The sequence below is a fragment of the Camponotus floridanus genome, unplaced genomic scaffold (genome assembly GCF_003227725.1).
Source record: "Camponotus floridanus strain SB8 unplaced genomic scaffold, Cflo_v7.5 scaffold110, whole genome shotgun sequence".
Lineage (NCBI taxonomy): Eukaryota > Metazoa > Arthropoda > Insecta > Hymenoptera > Formicidae > Camponotus > Camponotus floridanus.
This window is the reverse complement of record NW_020229227.1, coordinates 99,004-100,924: the sequence shown is the minus strand read 5'-3', so window position 1 is coordinate 100,924 and position 1,921 is coordinate 99,004. Positions and strand designations below refer to the sequence as shown.

The 1,921-nt window shown below is 37.8% G+C and overlaps 1 protein-coding gene across 1 annotated transcript; it reads right to left on the bottom strand.

Moving 5' to 3' along the window:
- Positions 1 to 1,279: 1,279 nt before the first annotated feature.
- Positions 1,280 to 1,687, bottom strand: LOC105258167 (protein GVQW3-like). The gene has a single exon (XM_011269268.2). It carries the CDS (start codon positions 1,685 to 1,687, stop codon positions 1,280 to 1,282), a length of 408 nt encoding a protein of 135 aa, XP_011267570.2.
- Between the last annotated feature and the right edge of the window lie 234 nt (positions 1,688 to 1,921).

Genomic DNA, 1,921 nt, shown 5'->3' with positions numbered 1-1,921 from the left:
CTACTCTATCATTCAACCCTCATAACTCGCAAAGTACTTAATAAAAATGAACATTATTATAGTGTTTTGGAAAGCTCTTGAATTAAGCTATAAGAATATGCAATCAAATGTAGGGGGTCATTTAAAAAAGTCAATGTGACCTTGACCTGACCTTGACGACGCCATCCAAGGTCAAACTGATAGAATCAGTATATAGACCTTCCTAAACCCTACAACTTTTGTTGGAAACACTTTTCTGTAAAACGTATATTTTCCGAGATATTTAGGGGTTTCCACACTTTTGGTAGACCCTGTATATATATTATAATATAGATTATATTATTTTTATTTATAGTTAAATTACATTAATAATTTTAAACTTTCTCTCCTCGCATTATTATATACTTCTTAACCAGTTAATGTGTATGCAAGATAATACATCGTATAATACATTGATTTATTAAAAAATAACAAGAATTATACGTATTTTTATACAATTACATATATATAGTATAACTATGTTCATTAAATTTTTATTAACATAACAAATAATAAATACTTAATAAATATTTTCTACTATAATTCTTGCTATTTTTAGCTAAGTTATATATAAATATATATATATATTGTTACGCCCGCGGTGAGGACTTTGATTAATATCGAAGACGCGCGCGAAGAGATCGGCCGCTCGCGAGTCGCGCGAAATGAATGAACACCTTTGAAGGGAACTAGGAACTTTAATACACAAAACCACAACACAGAACACTACAAACGGTAACACAGAACGTAATGCACAATATTAGCAATTCGGCTCGGCTCGATACAGAAACGCGTCCGCGCAGCTTGAGCCGAACTCCCAAATGACAGACGCTGCTGTCAACAACCTCTTGATAACGCACTTCTTCTCGTTAATCGGCGCCGTCCCGATGAACACGGACATCAGGGCCGTAACAATATGTATTATTTTTAATTATACTTTGTCTTATATACGAGGGCGGTTCAATAAGTACCCGTGTTAGAAATGAAGACACGATTTTTTAAAAAAAATTTTTTTTATTTTTCAACATAGTCCCCTTTTAGAAAGATACACTTCTCCCAACGTTCCTGCCATTTTTTTAACCCCTCCAAAAAATAGGATTTGTCGAACTCTCCAAAATACGCCTCTGTCTCGGCGATGACTTCCTCGTTCGAACTAAATTTTTTTCCCGCGAGCCATTTCTTCATGTTAGGGAACAAAAAAAAGTCGCAGGGAGCCAGATCGGGAGAATACGGGGGGTGTGGCAGCAATTCATAACGCAATTCATGCAGTTTGGCGACGACAACTGTTGTCCACCGTGAGCAATCGCGGCACCCATCGGGCCGACAATTTTTTCATCGCCAACTTATCATGTAAAATATTAATTGCCGTTCCGGTCGACACACCTATGGCCTCTGCTACTTCGCGCACTTTCGTTCGTCGATCAGTGAGAATCATGTCGTGCACTTTTTGAATGATTTCCTCGGTAACCACGTCTGCCGGGCGCCCTGGTCGCTCCTCATCAAAAACGGATGTTCGCCCACGTTTAAATTCGTTGAACCAATATCTAACTGTGGTCATAGATGGTGAAGTGTCCCCATAAACAGCATCCAACTTTGCTTTTATCTCCTCGCATTTTTTCCATTCCAAAAACAAAAAGCGAATTACCGAACGATACTGCTCTTTTTCCATCTTAGCGAAAATCACGAAACACGTCTTACTCGAATGGCTGGCAAATCCAAACTAATCTATCAATCAGTCTGAAATTTGTTTTGCCGTCGTTTGATAGATGACAGTACACGATGATAACACCAACTTCCCTCAGGAACGCCCTTTGTCGTCAAACACGGGTACTTATTGAACCGCCCTCGTATATACAATAATAATTATTTAAGAACATATTTACTATAATGCAAATAGAGTTCA

Coding starts and splice junctions, on each gene's coding strand:
- LOC105258167 (XM_011269268.2), bottom strand. CDS start 1,687: ATGGAAAAAGAGCAGTATCGTTCGGTAATTCGCTTTTTGTTTTTGGAA.